This window comes from Amborella trichopoda, chromosome 2 (assembly GCF_054954075.1).
Source record: "Amborella trichopoda isolate Santa Cruz 75 chromosome 2, AtrichopodaSantaCruz75HAP2 v2.0, whole genome shotgun sequence".
Lineage (NCBI taxonomy): Eukaryota > Viridiplantae > Streptophyta > Magnoliopsida > Amborellales > Amborellaceae > Amborella > Amborella trichopoda.
The window spans coordinates 47224280-47243268 of record NC_142337.1 but is presented as its reverse complement, the minus strand read 5'-3'; the positions used below and the strand labels follow the sequence as shown (position 1 = coordinate 47243268).

The 18989-nt window shown below is 35.7% G+C and overlaps 1 protein-coding gene across 7 annotated transcripts; it reads right to left on the bottom strand.

Moving 5' to 3' along the window:
- Window positions 1-9070: 9070 nt before the first annotated feature.
- On the bottom strand, window positions 9071-18133 carry LOC18426385 (DNA repair metallo-beta-lactamase family protein). Of its 7 annotated transcripts, none has more exons than XM_006833035.3 (4): window positions 17795-18133; window positions 16193-16401; window positions 10436-10543; window positions 9071-10060 (listed from the first exon to the last, which is right to left on the bottom strand). In XM_006833035.3, the coding sequence occupies exons 1-4, from the start codon at window positions 18084-18086 to the stop codon at window positions 9386-9388; spliced, it is 1284 nt and encodes a 427-aa protein (XP_006833098.1). In that variant the 5' UTR covers window positions 18087-18133; the 3' UTR covers window positions 9071-9385. The 7 variants fall into 7 exon arrangements, with proteins under 7 accessions (XP_006833098.1, XP_088714462.1, XP_088714464.1 ...); XM_088858336.1 differs by lacking the exons at window positions 16193-16401; window positions 17795-18133 and adding exons at window positions 11817-13633; window positions 13759-14100; XM_088858338.1 differs by lacking the exons at window positions 16193-16401; window positions 17795-18133 and adding exons at window positions 11817-13590; window positions 13759-14100.
- Between the last annotated feature and the right edge of the window lie 856 nt (window positions 18134-18989).

Genomic DNA, 18989 nt, shown 5'->3' with positions numbered 1-18989 from the left:
CCTTTGAAACCCTGACTCGTCAATCAACCTCTATATGTTCTGACTTACAACCGATAACAAATATGATGGTTCGTCAGTTAAGCTTGTTCAAGTTTAACTGGGTTAATGACAAGATGATATGAAGGCCAACTCATTGTAAGACAAGTTCTAGGATACATATACTCCTAAGACCCGATAATTCTATCCATGTGATATGTGGAAGAACCTGATGCAGTTTAATAAATATATTTTCTTGAATCCATCATTAGTTACACATGTGCATCATAACTTACGGTCTATGACAAGAGATCATCAAAACGTTTCAATTTGAGATGAAACTCTAGGATACATATACTCCCATGACACATTGATGCCTTTCCACTAGATATTGGAGTTTTGGGAGAGATGTAATATGGCTCTTTTAACCCATCAGTTAAGAATATAGGGTTTTAACAGTCTAAGCATAAGGGAAACCTCGTCATATATTTATATATTAAGGTAAACCCTTGATGATATACATGTTGAGGCCTATATGCCTTAAAGTTCAAGAGTCATATAACTTAGGCAATATTTGGACTTGACTTAACCCATGTCTGTATCCATCGTCAGTTAGGGTATGCCTTGACTGATACCCCGAAACTTAGTATTTTCAGGGATAAGTTGAGACTCTCATGGCGTATGTTCGAGGCATCATAGCCCTCACCCTAAAGTTTTGTATCGCCTAGAGGTGAATTCATTCATCATCCACACAGCCCGCAGTTAAAAGTCTTAAAAGCTTTATGCTCCATATGTTACAGCCAGGACGACACCATGTCACTATAATAGGGATTTATCTCTCAATATGAGAACTTTTCTTTTGAGGCCAGGACCGTTGGATTCTTGACTTGATACTTTGTCTATCTTAAAAGGTGTAGCATTGATTGATTTGTATAATGGAAGAGGTTGCATATGTAATTGACTGGTATTGCAGAAGCAATCATGCTACGACTGCATTGCAGAGCTGAACTGCTGGGCAATAGAAGATCAAGTAACAAATTCTTGATTTTGCTCCTACAATATCTTGGTTGAATTTGGGATCAGTAAATTTGAAACTCGAATGCCTTAAGGATAAGTATCAACTAAGAAGGTGCCAATAGGAGATACTTGTGCAAACCAATTAACTCACCTTAGTCCATAAAGTCAAACGACGAGATCATCATCAAAGAAGATTAGCGTGAAAAGATAAATACAAAAGACAATTAACGTATGAAGATAAGGATGACGAAGATACAGATCAATATGAAGGATGTGGATTAAAAGATCACAACTTTGTGGTTATCAGTAAAAAGATTGATGGTTATCTAATGAATGAATCTATATAAACTCAGCTTTCAATGGAAGGGGGGTTCGCATTTCTTTAGAGAATTCGCATTCTTTTCGAGAGAAGACTCCTGACTTGCATATCATGAGGAGTGGACTCACTTTGAGTTTGCTTCTGCGAGAACGGAGAGGTGAGTGATAGAGAGAGAGAGAAAGCAGATAATTTCATACGATCCACTTGAAACCCATTCTCGAAGGAATACCAGACTTGAGGATTAGTATCCATGTGATTAATCACAGGTATACGAGTTGATATGCGCTTTTGATATTATTTCCTCTTTTCAATATATTTGTATATTTTCTTCTTTAGAAGCGAATGTATAAGTTTTAAGGCCAAAATCAAGGGTATTCGACCTATTTTTCTATTTTTTTTTGTTGATGCAAATTGTAACAGAGCATTAAACCTTAGGAATTATTCTATTCTCAGTATTATGTTCCCAGTATATGATATGAAAACTTGTGTTTTTATTATATGGAATGCACAGGCGAATTTGGCCCCAAATGTGTAGCCCTCTGGTTATTTATTTTGAGTCTTATGTTTCTTTAAACATCTTAATTGATTAATTCGACATCTCATTTTCGGAGCGTCCAATGTGATGCACCCTCCTTAAGAGCACATGGAGCTGCATCCCATATCAGACCCCTAACCACATCAAGTACGTGTTGGTAAATCGGGATAACTCATATCCCTACTTGTTGTTGTGGTAAGCACCCACAACAATAATTCCAACATCCGCACAAAATATCCAAAAACAATACTGTGTGCAATATATTTGAGAAATTAAAAAAAAAAAAAAAAGTAAAATGGGAAATCATCAAACCACAATACAAGTAAAAGTAGAAGACATACACAAATTTATGTGGTTCACCCAAAATGGGCTACATCCACAAGCAAGGGGCAAAGATACATCCACTATCAATAGAAGAAATTTACAAGTTCGGAGTTTTATAAAAATTACCTCGCACAATGGCAAAGAAAACTCAAATAGAAATTTCCTACCACCATCAATCGACTCCTCTCTTTGACACTGTCAACCAAAACCATTGCCACGATGAAATGCCGATGAAAAATGTGCCTACTACGAGGCCACAATAGTGCTAGGGCTTGTGCAAAAACCCTCAATTTCAATTCCCCAAAACCTCTACACTTTACCTTTTTTTTCTTCTCTCCAAAAATGCCTTTTATAGGCCTCCATAAAAGGCCTAATTTTTGTGACAAAAATATTCCTCATGAAAGAGGAAATGCCATGTGGGAATGATTTTAGCATCATATCTCAACAATCTCTACCTTAATGCAAAATCATATTCTTACATTGCCAATCATATTTGGTTATGCCCTCTTTGAAGAAGCTAAAGAACTTAACCAATTCCATAAGCTTTTTAGCTCAATAACTGCAATGGACATGCCTTGTTCATCTTCCTTCATGTTTGTTCTTCTTATGCAAACTCCACCTTCTTCAATACCCTCATCATTGAGTTCTTAAGGCCATCTTGCTTTTACACATGCTCTAGATGAATCATTTTCAACACGCCAACAAGCACAACCGGTGCTTGATCTCATATCACCAATATCTCATGTATAAGTCTCTCCCACAAAGCCTTGTTTATATTCAAAGCCTTGGTAATAATTGCTCATACTTCTTAAGTTGCGAAGTATCCATTTCACTTCATTCTGATATTTTCTTCCTAGGCTAAACACAAGCCAATCAAAGAAATAATAAACAAGTGAAATGATTAATTTTATAAAAATCATGGCAATATTCAAAACCAATGCTAGACTGGCGTGCAACACTCTAATCACATCGGCCCTTCCTTCACCAAATTTTGAACATTAGTCCAAAGGAACTTCATGTGGTGTTTCCGGCCTCATATCCTTTTTTTACAATCCCAAATCTTCAATTTCTCCACCTTGTCGAATATCCTTATCAAGATCTTGCTTTTATATTACCAAGATATTCCAATGTCAAATCATCTACCTCATTTTGAGCTTCATCTTTCTCTATAACCAAATTTACCATTTCAGTTACAATTGTGTTCCCTAATAATTTATACAAGTTTCCCTCACGGACTCCCTCATCATAACTAAAACCCCTTTGAAACTTTGAGCATTCCACCTTGCATGGTAAATTTGTAATCTTTCATATCTAGGGAAGAAAGTAAAATCAAGCTCTTTTTTAAATTTCAGGACGTATCTCACATTTACAAATATTTAAACCATCCCATCATACATCTTTATGCAAATCGTGCAAATTCCGATCGCCTTACTCTTTAAATTATTCCTATTGATGCCAAAACCGCCCTCACATGGCTCATACACATCAAACCACGATCTATGCAAACACATATGATGTGTGGCTCCACTATCAAGTATCCAACTTGGATAGTACATGGGAGAACATCCTACCTTAAACACTTCATCTTCAATATAATCAGATATTCATTCACAACTTGGTGAGCCTCCTTTTTGGCCTCACCTTGCCTTCCATTACCAAATTGAAACTCCTTAAGGAATTTTATATTTTTCTTTGCCAATAATTTTCCTTTGTGGCAATCCTTGCCACAAAGCCAACAACCTCCTTTGTCATAAGACACCTTTGACTTTGGTCGGCTTCTTGAGGAATCTCTTGATGAATCAACTTGTTCATCCAACCAGCCTTTCGCCGTAAGAACATTCATCCTTGAACCCATCAAATTATCCATCAATGCCTTCTTTCGAAGTTCATTGGCAAGAAATGCACTACGAACCAAGCCCAAATCAAGAAAATCTTTTTTTACTGCAATCCAATGTAATAGTAGGGTTCTCATAAGATTACGACAATGCACAAAGTAAGGTGACCGCCTTATCTTCACCCTCCAATCTCACACCAATACTTTCAAATTGACAAATGATGTTATTACATTATTTAAGTGTTCTGACACTTTTGCACCCTCTTTCATTCTCAAAGAATATAATTTTCTTTTTAAGAAATTTCAATTTATGAGAGGTATTGTTTGATAAAAACTTTTCAATTTTTCCTACAAATCTTTTATTGTCTTTTCCCCAACAATATTAAACAACACTTTATTCGCTAAATACAAGCGAATGGTGACCCATGCTTTCATATCAAGTTCCCCCCAATTATCATTTGTCATATTTATCGGTTTCTTATCTTTTTCAAGTAATGCCTTGTGTTGTCCGTGATGTACCAATAAATCTCGCATTTTAATTTTCAAGTTTCAAAATTATCTTTCCCATTAAACTTCTCCACCGCAAACTTGTGAGTAGCCATTTTCCAAAAAATATTACACCACTTCCTTGAGCTATGATACCATTTGTTGGAAAATTGGGATAACCTAAATCCATACTTGATGTGGTAAGCACCTCACAACAATAATTCTAATACCCAAATAAAATACCCAAAAACAATAATATGTACAATACATTTAAAAAATATATCGAAACATAAAAAAAATAAAAATGAGAAATCACCAAACCACAATACAAGTAAAAATAGAAAACACATACGAATTTATGCGGTTAACTCATAATGGACTACATCCACGAGCAAGGGGCCAGTATGCATTCACTATCAATGGAAGAAATTTACAAGTTTAGAGTTTAATAGAAATTACCGCATACATTGGCAAGAAAAACTCAAATAAAATTTTCTATCACAATGCCACCATCAATCGATTCATCTCTTCGTCACCGTCTATTGGGCTTATGTGGCCTTTAAAGGCTTTATGAGAGCTTGTATGAGCATTTTATATAGTGGAACATAAAGTCAATGGGAGTGTGGTCTTTTTGTGGACCATACTAAGCAAATGTTATTTGTTGATACTCAGACTAGGCTCGACGAGCTAGGCCAAAAATGCCCAAGATACCTGATCATAGGGATCTACCGAGAAGGGTTTAGTGGGTTATCCCTTGAAGAAGTCGAAGTATGCCTAGATGAGAGCCAAAAGACTGTGTGGACCATGCGTGTGATGAATAGCCTTTAGAGACAGGGCTAAAACCTCATCATTATACCATCACATGGCATGTACATAGATAGTCGTTTTGAGATTCGTCAAATGAGGTGAAGCGTGTACATGTGCGAGAGATTAACCCTATGCATCATAGAGTCATGGTTGCATCATGGTCTGGAGGGCCATGACTTTTTTATCCCTAGAGGAGAACCTGAAATACATAAACTAGGATTGTGTCCCCTAATCTATTAACTGACTTTAGTGGTCTAATCATGAGCCCCTGCAGTAGAATGTGGGTCATGGGAATTGCTGGGTCAGTTTGAGAAAATTCGACGGATCGTGATTCTCATTTGAAGGTGGAGTGCTCCCATATATCGATAAATTCCTAGATCTAATCGATATGATTCCCATCAAAATTAATTAATTTTATGCTATGTGATTTTTAAAATGTTTATTTGAATTTTTGTAAATCTTATGATATTTTATTTTTTTATCATTTAGATTTATAAATTAAGAGAAATTATGTTTTCAATGTTTTAAATAAAATATAATATTTAAAAAATTCTAAATATGAAATAAAATATGTTCTAAAAATATATGGGACCTCCATAAAATATGGGGCCCAAAATTTAAATACATGTGGATTAGGTGGGGCACACACGTGGCACCAAAAGGGTGACACTCGCTACCCATTCACGTATTTTCTTGGGAAGAATGTTTATCCCTTGTTGGTTTATATTTTGGGCATAGCCATAATAAGGTTGAATATTTGAGATATTTACTAAATCTTTGAATTAAGATGGGTTGATTCAATAATTAAAGATTGGATATATTAAAATATAAACTTTCTTTATTTAATGGCAATCTTGATTCAATAATTAAATATTTGATATATTAAAATAAAAGCTTTCTTTATTTAATGGGAATAGATTTAGGAAAGGGATGATAAGGCTTTAGTTCATCTTTTTGAATCTTGATGGTGGATCAAAGAGACGGATGGCTCAAATCTCTCACCCCATAAGTCCCACAAGTCTCCTTAGATCGACGGTTGAGATTGGACCCTATGAATTGAAGCAAAATCTATGATATAGAAAATCTATAAAAAGATGTCTTCCCTCATAAAATGAGATATGTATTCTCTTTTCTCTCTCCATACCCAAAATTTAGCTCTCTTCCAAAGGGAAGGCATGCCCCAATTTTCTCTCTCTCTCTCCAAGTTGCATCATGTTTTGGTGTCACGTAAGACCTCTGGTCTTTGTGGGTGGCAAAGGGGTGGAACCCCTTGCTAGTAGAGGTCAAGAATTTTTTTAAAAAAATATATACACCGTGTTTTATCATAAGTCCTTTCACAGTCAACCAAGACTGTTACCACAAAAAAAAGCCGATAAAAAACTAGCCTCATATGAGGCTACAATGATGTCAGGGTTTTGTACAAAAACCCCTAATTTCAATCCGCCAAACTTATCTCTATCTTATCTTCTTCTTTTTTTCTCTCCAAATATGCTTTTTATGTATCTCCATAAAAAGCCTATTTTTTAGGATAAAAATGCCCTCATGAAAGAAGAAATCCCATATGGGAATGATTTTGGGTATGCACCCCGCATTTGATAACCTTGCCCAATGTGGCTCATTCACATACTAACAGTACTCTGCACCAAGAGAAATCTTCAAGAAAGTTTATATAAAGGAATGATGAGGAGAGAGAAGAAGCTAGAAAGGAACCCAAAGAAGAAAGTAAGTTCAAAAATAGTAGGCAGCAAACCAGAAAATACAACTCTCAAATATAGGGAATTGTAGAAGCAAGGCATAAGGGTAAAAATACCGAAGAAAATGTACCATTTACCCTATCTTGTATTTCTTTCCTATGATTTGTATTCTTCCCCTCTACTCGTTCCAGATATATAATTGGTTAAACAAAGATATTTTAACCAAAGATATTTTGTTGTAATGTTACAAATGAGATATAACAAAGAAAGTATGTACTGGTACATTAGGAATGTGACCCCAAACTCTAAATAAACCCAGTCCCTTTAGTGTGACGAACATTGGTTGTTCGATGTGTGCATGTGTGCATCGTTATTTATTTGTTTTCTTTATTGATCACATTTTGAGTAAACAAGAGGCTTTGGTGGTTCCCTACAACATGCAATGTGATTTTCCTCATATGCAATCAACAAACACACAAATAGAGTTCATCTAGTCACGAATCAGAAGTACGCGTAGAACTTGTGACAATAGCAAGATGACCATACCATCAAACAGTCGTACAATTTTGATCCTGTCACATTGCATGCTTCTCTAAATTATATGTCAAATATTTGGCGTCTAAAGAACCAGGATTGAGAAACAAAGACACTTGCTACCATCTGCATGATGAGCGCATTTTCTCTCCCTCAGACAATTGGACATGGGAAATGAATATTGATCATCCAGGGCATCTCATCAGACCACACTGATCGTTTAGCAATGCGTTCGAGTCCCTAGAAACATCATCCAACACATGGTGCATGCAACATATGACCCACCACATAGATGATGTTTGGGTGTCACAATACACCCCTAAACAGCTACTAAAGTAGAATTTAGGGTGAAAAAAATCTCTCCAAACAAGGTCACAAGAGAACATGACCACCAAATAATACATCACATCACTAGGAACTTTTGCAAAGCAAGTGACAGATTTAAGAAAATGCTGATCAAAACTGACTGAAAACACTCACTGAAAGCTCCTCACAATGTAATGTCGGTAAATGAAAGTAAGAAACAAACCCCTTGAATTTAAGTTATAGATATGTGAAATTTTGAATGAACAAAGACCTTATCGAGCATAATAACGAGGTTGTGGACAATTTCATACTTTAGTATATCATAAATGAGATGAAGTTAATCCTTTCATACTTCAGTTATATTTTAATTTTTCCATCTCAATTATTTGACAATGTACACACTTCATACTTGTACAGGATGTGATATGCACTAGTCAACTTGGAAATTAATCAGTGATTTACTATCAAAAAATAGATGAATCAAGCTCTTACTTGTGAAACTATTATCGACAAGGATTTTGCATGTTTTCCACTTCAAAGTAGAAAATGTGGCTACACATCCACTGAACTTCCCGGGCTACTTTTATAGGTATCTTTGTATGCCAATCATAGAAAACCCAATTTCAAATCTTCATTGTCTGATCATGTTGTATTTTCATTGACTTGAAGTCAACTTTGAATAATATCTTTTTCCAATTGAAATAGTTCAAAATACTCATATTGAAAAGATACCAGAACATAAAGCATAGTATATCCAAGCTGCCACTATATTCTTATGGAGAAAGCTCTAAAGAAATCATGTGTGTAATCTGATTACTTGACAAGGCATCAAATGCCAAAAAATTTGCCAATTCAGTTTATGAAAGAATATTCTTTTTTTCTTGAAATTGTTAACTAGAAAGAATATTCTTTGCTGTACTATGGGAGAAAGCATAGAATGCTAGCCATGTGCTAACAATAGAGGAACTAAAGGTAGATTGATATAAGATATTACAGCAGCAGCAGGAAAAGAGCCCGGGCTTAATTGGTTAGTGCTTGACTGTTTGCAACGCTATGTCCTAAGCTCAATTCCTACCACGGTAAGGGCCCTCTCCCCTCTGAATCACCCAAAAAAACATTAAAGCAGCAGCTCTGGCAAAGCAGCACAACATGGATAGATTGGAATAAAATATTAAAGCAGTACGGCCAAGCAGCACAACATGGTTAAAGATTACAAGCACCCAAACTCAAGAGCCCAATTGCCATGAAGTACTTCATTGAGATTATTTCATAGAAAAATGCAGCAAGAAAACAAGAGATTAGAAGCATAGGAAAGTTCATCAGCAATGAAAATATGCAGCGTCTAGAAATCCAGATACCAAAACAAATGCAATATTCACATTTTGACTTAGGAATTAAAAAAAATAAAAAAGCCTGAATTTAATTTACATGTGCAATCAAATGTGCTTGTTAACATACAGGAACAGCAGTTAGAGAAAGGACTTTACCAACAAGAAAGGTTCAGCATATAACAACAAGATTTCAACTGTGTCCTTCCATCCAAACCGCATAGATCAACCAAAACTTTCCACGTATTCAAGCTTCGCACCACGTCTTTTTCTCCTCATTTTATTTACCCAGCTTATTCTCATGCGCAAACGAGACAATTTAGTAGCTCTTACTCTGTTGATCATCACAGTGTTGAACTGTGCACATTCCACAGTAGATTCACCATATACAACTTTGCCTTCTGCTATACATTCTGGTTTGAGATATTTGCAGTGAGCTGATGCATCAATATCTCTACACATATATCCAAAGAAATGATTGGGGTTGACATAACAGAAAGATGAAGACAAATTGCCCATCATGATGGAGGGTTGAACAAGCTTAATGAATTCTTGAATCTCAGAGAAGCAAGAATGCAAAGAGTATGGAACTTTATAGATATACTGATGAACCCTTGTTACTGAACTGGTGGTTTCATCCATCTGGCTTGAATTAACAGGGGAAGATGGTGGAATACAACCAAGTGACGAGAATTGTTTCTTGATAGCTTTCAGGCCCCATGGTAGTCCAGAAGGGACAATACCAATAGTGGGACGAACCGTGTTCAGAGCCTGAAGCATACCAACAGTGAGACTGTTACGAGGAACAGCACGCACCCTGGTTAGGCAAGTTTGTGCTGTAAAAGATTCCTCGAAGCCAAGAAGGTGCATCATTTGCAAGCGCGCTGGCCACACCCATATCTATGTAGGATAAAGAACAACATCCACCAAATAAAAATCAGCAAGCATAATTTAGAGAAGCTGCATTAAAGAGAAAAATGGACAAATGACTAAGCATATATTTATTATTGCCAAAAGGAGACATGTCAAACACTCGTTATTTGTGTTATCAACAAGTCAATGATTGTTGTTCAATTTAAATGCAAGAGCAAATATGTTTAAGAAGCACATATTCCCAATATCACAACCTATAAACCCTTATTTAAGGTCTCTCAAAATGGATCATAGAATACACCCCTGTGACTCCAACAATGAATTAGCTACGGCTTACTGGAAGGTCACCTGCCATTTCAGGAATTGCAAAATCATGACTATGTAATACAAGGAAACAGATACCTTTGTTTTTAACACCTCTGAAATACGAAGCAAGAGATCTTCTTTTCCGAGTGAATCAATGCCAATGACAATGTCACGCTCAGGATAAGAGGAAATGACATCAATGACCTGCCATAGAACTGTCAAATACAGATATGACGATTGAAGCCAAAGTGCGTTGCATAAGGATTACTTCTTTTGAACTGGAAATTTAAATGAGGACAGGAGTAAGCTTAAGCAGGCCATGTTTACAGTTAAGTTTATCATGTTTAAGATTCCACAAAAAGATGCCACCGTGATTTAAGTTATGCACAACTTGCTGTACAAACATGAAAAGCATGATTATATAGCATAGGAGGTGTGACTACAAAGTACGAAAATAAAGCAGGAAATGAAAAAAACTTTTAAGAATGCGTACACTATACTCCTGCAGGATCACACTGTACATATACTCCCTTGCTCAAAACGCCTATATTTAGGAGGATTATTTTAGTTTAAAATTTTGGGAACCACATAAAAAGTACTAGATTATTTTTAAAAGAAAAAAATTTGAATTTTGAGTTTGTGACACAGATCAAACCCTTCAAAATTAAATGGTTTCTATTCCATCTTGAGGCATTAGTTTTTTTAGTACATATAGCATTTAGTTCAGAGATTTTTTTTGTTGAGATTACTCTATGGGTTGCTAGAGATTACGTCCACAAAATTTGAGGTCTAAAGAACATCCCTAGCATGTCTTTTGCCCGAGGGAGTAAATTGATAGTATACCCCCGAGGGAGTAGGAAATCATTTGGCAACTTTTAAAATGAAGATATCCAAACCAGCATATAACAGTGAGAAATCACTGCGTGATCCAGAACTATAGAAGGATGCTTTTGGAAGTTCCCCATGTTTAAATCAAATAGAGAAAGCCCAAGTATAGGGCTTCTTAGCTATCCAAGGAAAATCCCAATTTCTGTGTATGCATCTAATGGCTACCAAAATTAGAACCTGGAGTCATCCAAGTGGATTGCAGCATACATGTGGTTCTAGAAATAATAGCCACATAAACGATTTTTCAATCTTTTGGAACACTATCTTTGTGGCAACTAGCACCTTTGAATGTTTTGTGGTGTACTTTGGCTGGATTTCTTGTCTCTGACCGGAGAAGAGACATTTTTATTAAGAAAGATTCTCTGCTACCATACAGAATCCTAAAGTTTCTAGCTGAAGAAGGAGACATGTTCAAAACCTACTCGAACACCATAAGAAAACCATAAAGTGAAGAACCATGGTTTCGGAATTTGAATTCATGTTAAACATGTTCAACAATTGATAAGGTTTTCATGCACCATTTAGTGAATGCAATCATGCCCAAGACCATCATACTATTGGACATGAATTTGCAAGTGCTCCTTATTACCTCTTGTGCAACACCTTTTATAATGTCGACTTCATTCATGTAAATGGAAGCACACACCTCTTTTCATTCACGTGCTTCACCCCTTTAAATAAAGGTTCAGTCACTTGCTTCACCCCTTTAAATAAAGGTTCATATAACTACCTTAGAAGTGGCCTTCACTTCATTTAGAGCAATAACTACCCCCATTTACAGTAAATAACAACACATTCAATCGCTACTCACATTTACAATAACTAACAACTCATTCAACCCATTACATAATAACTAACCACTCTACAATAACTGCCCATTACATAAGATAACCACCAGTAATACACACTACAACAACTAATTGCTTTACATAAATTTCCAACACTCCCCCTTGATGCAAAATCCTTTTCTTGTTGAATCGCTAGTACAATATCTGCAGTAGTATAGCTAAGAATTTCAATTTCTTTCCTCATTGGAAATATTGTGGCTTCAAGACTTTCAAACGCTCTTTCAATTGATTAAATCAATACTTCTCTTGCAATCTTCATATTTTCTTCTTCATCATCTTCAATTACAATCATTTCCTCTTTTTTAGTCAATTGCAATATGGAAAAATGGGCTGCACAACCGGCTCAACTAGTAAACCAGTCAATTCAACCGGTCCAACCGGGCATGTCTCAAGCCATAAAAAAGTGTTAAAAAAATACAAAAAAATCTAATAAAATATGAACAGTATATTTAAGGAAAAATATCTCCATATCTCCTATTTTTAGGTTTCATTTCTTGATAAACCAAAAGTTTCAAAAGATATCTTCTACCGCCTTGCCACTTTAAACCTATTTTTTAACCTAAGCAAATATGAGACAGACATGCTCTTTCTAAGCCCAATCATTTTTCTCTTCACTTATATAACCCAAACTGCTCTTTTTCTCTCTCTTCCTGTGTCTCTCATTATCTCTTTCCTCTCATGTTTATCCAAACACCTCTCTCTCCTCCTCCTGATAGCCTCTCACCTCCATGAAGCCCTTCTCTCTATAAAGGAGGCCATGGCCGAAGCCCCTACAAATGCCAAAAACCGTCGAACCCTAAAATTCAAAGATCAGGAAACCCTAATTTCTCCATCATCCAATCTAGCATTTCCTTCCACACCAGCAAACCCTGCCCCTCGAAGATCTGCAAGAAAGCTCACGTTCAATCCAGAACATTCTGCCATACAATGCACAGTGAATTACACTCATTCATTTGAGACGCCCAAACCTTCTAAAAATGGGAAAAGAACTGGTACTAGAAAGCCAAAGGCTATTCAAGAGAAAAAAGGTTTGGTTGATGATGGTGAAAATAGCGAAAATCCCACATTCAAAAAAACAATGGGGAAAGATTGTCTGAGCTTTCGTTGTCTCCGATCTCTCCAGATATATTAGAATGTAGGAAGAGAAAGAGGTTGTTTGTTGAACCAGAAGCTTCTGCAATTTCTGGATTGGGTTTGTGGCTTTGTAAACTCTGAGTTTCAGGCCCCCAATAGGTCCCAATGAAAAAAACCATAAGCATCAGTTGATTCCACAATCTCTGCACAAAGTGCAAGCTCATAGTCCCCAATAAGACCCAATGAAATAAAGGTGGTGTTCAGGGACAAGGCCTTTAGCTGATGGCATAACCGCCACAAGCATCAGCTACTCCATGAATGCTTCACATGCCTTTGCAACTCTGAGTTTCAGGTCCCCCCACCAATATTGGTTTCACTGCCTTGCACAAGAACTCGGCAGTTGCTTCAGCTGCAGCTTCAAGGCCTATTTGATTGCTCACCCTATCACATAGGGTGGAATATGTTAAGAGAGAGAGGGAAGGATCTGAAAAATACAAAAGGAAGAGAGAGAGATAGTAACATAGATAAATAAATTAATATTTTGATAGATTGAAAGGAAGGGGAAAAGGCTGAAATCCAAAAAACACAAGGAGAGAGGGAGGAACACACACGCACACAGATGATCAGATCAAACCCCAAAGCTAGAGAGAGGCAGGGAGAGATGCTGAAACCTGCACACTTATTTGGCGCTAGGAAGAAGGGGATTGGGTTTGTGGGTTTTGTGAAGCTCGTAAAAATGAGGGGAGAGAGATGGGAAACGTGAAGAGAGAGAGCAGGAAGAGAGAGTGAGGGGAGAGAGATGGAAACAGATAGAGAGAGAGAGAAGGGGAGCGGGGAGACAGATAAAGAGAAAGAGAGAGGAGTTTGGGAGGAAGGCTTTTAAAAAGGGTATGTATTTTTTAATTTGTTTGATCTAAAAAAATAGGTTTAAATTAACTCAACGGGTTAGAAGAAATAAAATCTACAATTTTTATGTCCCAAGATATCTTTTAAAAACTTAGATCTATTGTGAAATGAAACTTAAAAATAAAAAGTATGGAGATATTTTCCCTATATTTAAATTATGATCAATTAAAGCACATCCAAATGAAGTTGAAAATTAATGAAAAAATGGAATTTAAAGAATGGATTTGTGCCTAGGGGTATTTTTTAAATTTTTTAAAAAAGATGGGAAAATATAAAATTAAGTATTAATGGCCAAAACAATTTTCATTCTTTGCCAAAATGATGAAAAAACATTAAAAAATACATTACAAATAAAATCCCTTATTATTTAGATTTTATATAATTTTTTTGAATTTCTTTTTAAATACCTTGTCGGTCCACCAAAACCGGCCGAAACCGAAACCAGCCAGTGGCTGGTTCCGATCTAACCAGGTCAAACCGGGAGGTTAGAATTTTTCCTACATTGTTTCTTACTCATGAACAAATATAGGATTATGGTCGGGTCCCTCCTTGGTAATTTTGTAAAATAGGCTCCTTAATCTTTAGCTTTTGGCAAAATTCACAAAGCTTGCATTTTGGAGCGGAAATTGCCAAGAGTTCCTGAAGTCTTTTCTAAAAAGGGAATATCAACACTTAGTTTTTTTTAATTATTATTTTTAATTATTTGTTATGTTGTCACATGGCTTTAACTCTATAGTTCTTTTTTAATTATTATTTTTATTTATTTGTTATGTTGTCACATGGCTTTAACTCTATAGTTCTTTCTTTTCTCTCTCTCTTAAACATTTTTTACATGCCTTCACTTAGCATGTTCACTCAAATATTCCTTCACTTGGGGCCCTTGCACCTTCTTTTGGCATGACAAACTAGAACAAACATTCTTTTCCTTCCTTTTTTTTAGCTTTACTTCCCTTTTCTTTTTTTCACTTTTTTTTTTGTTCTTTTCATTCTCCAATCCTTCACACCACACCCAGATTGTCAAAACCAAGCTCCAATACAACATTTAACAAAAAAATAACAAACACAACACACCTATATAGTGGTGCAATATTTCTAAGATAACTACCCATTACATGAGATGATCATTACTTCTACACACGGCAAACTAGTTTTTTAATTCTGAGGCAACTTCTGAGTAAAAATGTTATAAAAGGATGTGTACTCAAATGCATGTCAATGAAGTAGACATTCAAAAGAAGGGGTTCGAGTGAGTTAATTAGATGAGGATGCTATGGCCCATGCAGAAGTGAAAACGAGACAAGAAACACTTAATTTCATGATTTAGTTTCTGGGCCAACAAAGAGTAGAGGGGCCTCGCAAGGGATTTCAGGTGATTAGACCATACCTCGAAATGCACCCAGTATAGGCCAAAGTACTCGTTCCTAAAAAAGAATTGTAATGATTGCGTATGGTTCTATTCTTGTACAATTATTTTCAAGTTGAACTAGTGTTGGATGAAAGGAACCTCATTATACAAGGTCCTGTCAATATTGTTCTTTGTGTGAGAAATCTGACTTTGGATGGCCTGAGCCAGATTGGCAGGATCCCAGTACACATAGGTTTCCATCACCTATTGCAAAATTAACTATTGAAATTGGAAATCTCGCAGGATTAAATATAATATTAATAAAATCAAAATCATTATTGATTTCCTCTAATCCATGAGTATAGATTTTTGATGTAAAGAGTTAAACACTGAGTATCCAATGAAGTGAACTAATTTCACAAGCCTTTCAGTTTCTGAAAAAATACATGATGGGCTCTCCTCATACTGTTGAGTTATTTGCTTATATTGTTAATATTACAATCATAAACTTACAACCCAATGAGTATGCATATGCATATTTTCCTAATGCACAGCTCAACTAAATTCTCTATGTTAAATTCATAATAATCATGTTCAACATCCTCATGTTTACTTAGCATAGTAATTCATTTCTGAAACCATAAGGCATTACATAAATAACAAATAGCAATGGGTGCATCATCCAAGACTACCTACTTAGCAGTCAATGACCAAGTAAGCTGACGCTATAATAGATTTGAGCATTTCTACCAAACAATCTTAAAATGAATCCAGTGTATAATCACTGTATACCTGTTGAGCAGCAACATGGCGTGGAGGAAAAGAAAATGAAGGATTACAATAAGTGTTATCTAAGTAGAGAATATCAACTTTATCCCCCTTGAGAGCCTCAAGGAGCATTTCCTTGCCAGGTATTTCCTTGTCATTCGTGGTTTCCCATCGAAAATCACCTGTATGAAGCTCGCAACCAAACTCCCCACGAAACAAGAACATAACAGCACCTGATCAATTTATTGATAGTAAGGATCAAGATTCAAAAAGCAGTAAATTGCAAGACCTTTGAGCACTCAAACTTGGTCGTCAAAAACTCGTCTCGGGCTCAAAACTCAAACCTGCCTGAGCCGAAAGTCATATACGAGCCCAAAAGGTCTCAAAAATTGCTAAATCAATGTCTAAAAAAGATGAAAAAAAAGTGTATAGGATATGGCAGATTTTGATTTATAGCTTGAAAATTTCAGAAAATTCCATAAAAAGGGAAAAATAGAAACATAGAGCGTATATTAAGAAAAATTCACAAATCATCATAACTAAACATAAATTTTTTATGGAGGTCAAACCATTTACTTTTGGTACAAGAAAATCACAATCTCTCTCTCAGATTCCAAATCAGGTGGTTGTAAGAGTGTGATTGACTAGACTCGAAAGTTCAAAAAACAAATTCTCGAACTTAGTGACACACCCCAAACCATCCAATTTAACATCTAATGGCTATGAGTAACTGTGATCTCCTTGTATCAAAGATAAATGGTCTCAATGTATAAAATCCATTTTTTATAGAAGCATATTTATTATTGATTCATTTATATGAGTTCTTTTTATAACCAATTATGTGCATTATACTCGCCTCAGAAGGCTGCCTAGGCCGGGTCTGAATCAACTCAGCTGAGTTCTTGAATTCTGCTCAAAGCCTCAAACTAAGACATTTGTTTGCAAACAAATGAAAGTTGAATATATGCATGTATACAGGAATGTGTAAATCAAATGTAGAAGTTGATCACAAGCAAAATCCATGACTAAATGGTTCAATGATATTGAAAATACTAATTGGGTTATGGGGAATAGCCTCCATATACAAAACTAACAAATTAGCATTTAATGAGTGATAACTAACTTGGTAAAATGGGTGTATTTTTTTAGTAGACCTTGACAAAGGATTAGTAGTTCCAAATGGTATGAAAACACATCTGATACATAGAAATGATCAGAAGGTGAGATATATTCAGTAATCAGTCACCATCATCCAGTAAACCAAATGACTCAACAATCAACCTCATTCATAGGACCATGGCAAGCATAAAGATGTATCTTAAAGCATCAGAAAGTCCTTATTGTTCCACAGAAACAGTCTTCATGGATAGCCTTTTTATCAAATCTAACTGTCACTATTTGCGCATTTGCTGGAACTATACTATATAACTTTGAAATCCGCACAAATGCTCCTTGATCTTAAAAACCAATTCCAATAAACTTTACAGAAACTCAAAAATAGAATCAAAACTCCATTTTTTCGACTCATATGCATATTTTCCACTTCATTTGGAAAAACAAAAAAACAAAACAAAACTAGGTCACCATTCGATAATCATCGTTCCTATGATACAGAAGCTCTCTTACCATGGCAATGGTGAGCATCAATTGAGGTCACCTGAACCAGAACCTTCGGTCCAGGTCTCGAAGACACCAACTCAAGCGAGTAGGTTTTTCCAGTCTCCAAAACCCTAATCAATAAGCGATTTAAACCAGGAATTTTTAAAGGAATCAGTTTTGCAGTGATGGGAGAGCAATAAAGAGGGCCTTTCGCCCATTTTGCAGAGAGACCATTGGTGTGATCAGCATGAAGGTGAGTGAGAAAATAGGCCTGAGCTTGGACAGTCCATTTGTCCACTGATATAAGCCCTAACTCCATTGCATCCTTTAGTAAGTGCTAATCACCATTGTTGTGCTTCCCCTTCTAGCTTAAGGGGAAATGAAGGAATGGTTTTGAGTTCGGAAATTTTTGGTTTCATGAGGCGGGAGAGTTTTGAATTTCGTGGACAGGGTTTACCCATTTATTTTATTTTTTATTTTTTATTTTTTTTGAAGTTTATCGATGTAAAAGGAAGACTATGGACTTTTTATCGTTATAACTTCCATACACATGGTCGACTTCTTTAGGACATGGTTAACACGAGGGCTTTTTCCCCGAGCGTCAACCTTTTTTTTTTTTTTTTTCTTTAATGAATATAGTAACTTTTTTATTTATAATTAATTTAATTAATTTAGGTAATTAATAATTGGCAAAATAGAATGCCTTGATACCAGCGTTTTAAAAAACGCCGAGTCGAACCGGACTCGCCCGGTTCGACTCGAAAATCGTGAAATGGGACCGGATCGCCCAAAAAATCGGAAATCGTCCGGTTCTAGAGAGAACCGGATGATTCTGTATAGTGAATCGCCGATTTCACTGTACGGAATCGGCGAGTCCGAACAGTGAATCGGCGATTCCGTACGGATTTTTTTTTTTTTTTTTCTTTTTTTTTTCTTTTTTTTTTTTTTTTAAATCCATGATAGATTTTTTTGTAATACTTGATCGATTTTTTTGTAATCCATGATCGAATTGTTTTTGTTTTTTTGTAATCCATGATCGAATTTTTTGGTTTTTTGTAACCCATTATAGAATTTTTTATAATCCATGACCGAAATGTTTGTTTTCTTTTCTTGTAATCCATGATCGATTTTTTTGTTTTTTTTTGTAACCCATGATATAATTTTTTGTAATCCATGATCGAATGTTTTGTAATACATGATCGAAATGTTTGTTTTTTTTTTG